At 28.5% G+C, this 1,985-nt stretch overlaps 1 protein-coding gene across 1 annotated transcript in view; it reads right to left on the bottom strand.

Moving 5' to 3' along the window:
• Positions 1-1,073, bottom strand: part of LOC106464833 (nodal modulator 3-like) — a 32,865-nt gene extending 31,792 nt beyond the window's left edge. The window contains exon 1 of the mRNA XM_013924992.2: positions 844-1,073. Coding sequence (XP_013780446.1) covers positions 844-1,004 — 161 coding nt within the window. The 5' untranslated portion in view covers positions 1,005-1,073. The remainder of the gene's footprint in view (positions 1-843) is intronic.
• Between the last annotated feature and the right edge of the window lie 912 nt (positions 1,074-1,985).

The raw sequence follows: 1,985 nt of genomic DNA, 5'->3' as shown, positions 1-1,985 counted from the left end.
AACTTAGTACAAGTAATAAGTATAAATAGTAAAAGACAATAATACTTAGTGTAGTACCATAACTAATACTAGTTAGTTACCTATATAATAGTGTGTGTGTGTGTATATATATATACACACACACACATACATACATATATACACACACACACCCAGATGTAGTGGATGCAGTTAATTATTATTATTTTGTATAGTTAATTTAACAGAATTTAGGGGAAAGCTTGATAAATATTTTAATGATATTGATAAGGACTAGCCTTGTTTATTCTCATTTTAAAGTTCAGTTTAATGGGTGAGATTGTCTAGATAAACCAACATCAATTTCATGCAATGCAAAATGTAATATTACTAAATAACCTAAAAGTAAAACACTACACCTTTACAAATTACAGTAGCACCAGCACAGTAGCAGCCTGTAACATGCAAGTTGTGACTTACAAGTTAAACTTTAATTTAAACACTATGCCTTTAGAGTAGCACTAGCAGCCTGTAAAGGAGTAGTGTTTTACTTTTAGGTTATTTATTATCATTGAATTTTGCATTTCATCTAATTTAATTTTAAGTGAGTTTATCTAGGCAATCTCACCCACTAAACTCAACTTAAAAATGAAAATAAAACAAAGCTAGTCCTTATCAATATCATTCGAATACTGTATTTAGCAAACCTTCTCCTAAACTCCTTTAAATTAAAGATAAAATTATAATAATGATTAACTGCAACAACTACGTGTGTATATATATATTAGTTTAAACTGATGATATAACGTGTATGTTTGTTGTACGTGTATATATATATATATAATTTAAAGTCTAAAAGTAAAAAATCTAAGTTCATTTACTTACAGCTTAATTTCCACTCGGGAATAGTTAATGCCAAAATCTGACTTTACAAATCCACCACATCCAAGAACATCTTCTTCAAATGTAAAACTGAATAATGAAAATAAAATTATAAGATGGTTCAAGCGTAGTTTTAAAAAACCTAACAGTACAGATATTTTCATGATTGTATTTCTACCACTGTACCAGGAAATTAAGCCTAACCCACGAGAAAGTGGACTAGCACTAGCTCCTCACATGTACATACGGGTCTTTCGTTTTAACTCGTATTTCAATTACAAAAAACAATTGGGTTTAAACAATAAGAAAGTGTCCGATATTTCGAACGATTTTTTATCGTAATTACATTTATAAATATATATATATATTCAATATCAGAAATCAATACTTTTAAGTCATTGTATTACATCTCAGTAACTGTTAAACTTTTAGCTTGTGTAAAGAAAATAGATAAAAAATATTAAAACGAAGAACCAACTGTTAAACAGCGATTTAAACTTTGTAACCATATTTATTTTTATACAATCAACGTAGTTGTATTGATTTCATTGAAAGCTTTTTTAACATATAACTTTCTTTCGCTGATAAAAGAAATGATACTTCATTTAGATATTATTTCACTAATTATATATATATATGTCATAGTCTGACTCATTACGAGAATAATAACTAACAGTTAATACCTGTCTATCTATAAATATTTTATGGCAAACCTAAAATATATTATATTTGATGTTATTATTAGAATATATTCCGGCTCATAAATTTTCCGCAACGAAAGATTATAAAATCCCTTAAGCAGATTCGACGAATATGATATTACGAGGCATGTGTCCATTTACTTTCTGGATTCCGGCTGAACTCTTCAACAAAGCAAGAGTTATTACAAAAATACAACAACAGTCTTTATTTAGACAAACACAATAATACAGTTGAACACACTGGTACAAAACAATGTTATAACGAATGTCTCTGAAGTTGTATAGAACCAGTGAGAGATGGGTAAACAAGTAAATAAATGAAACAGTTTATTTTTTCCACAGCGTAATTATTAAGTTGCCAGACTAGGTGAATTCTAAATAGCATGTGTTCAAACTGCTTACTGGGATTGGAGAGACACGTAAAAGAACAGTGATATTTATATT

The sequence above is a fragment of the Limulus polyphemus genome, unplaced genomic scaffold (genome assembly GCF_000517525.1).
Source record: "Limulus polyphemus unplaced genomic scaffold, Limulus_polyphemus-2.1.2 Scaffold63, whole genome shotgun sequence".
Classification (NCBI taxonomy): Eukaryota; Metazoa; Arthropoda; class Merostomata; order Xiphosura; family Limulidae; genus Limulus; species Limulus polyphemus.
Note: the sequence above shows the minus strand (reverse complement) of the source record. Positions and strands in the feature narration are given on the sequence as shown.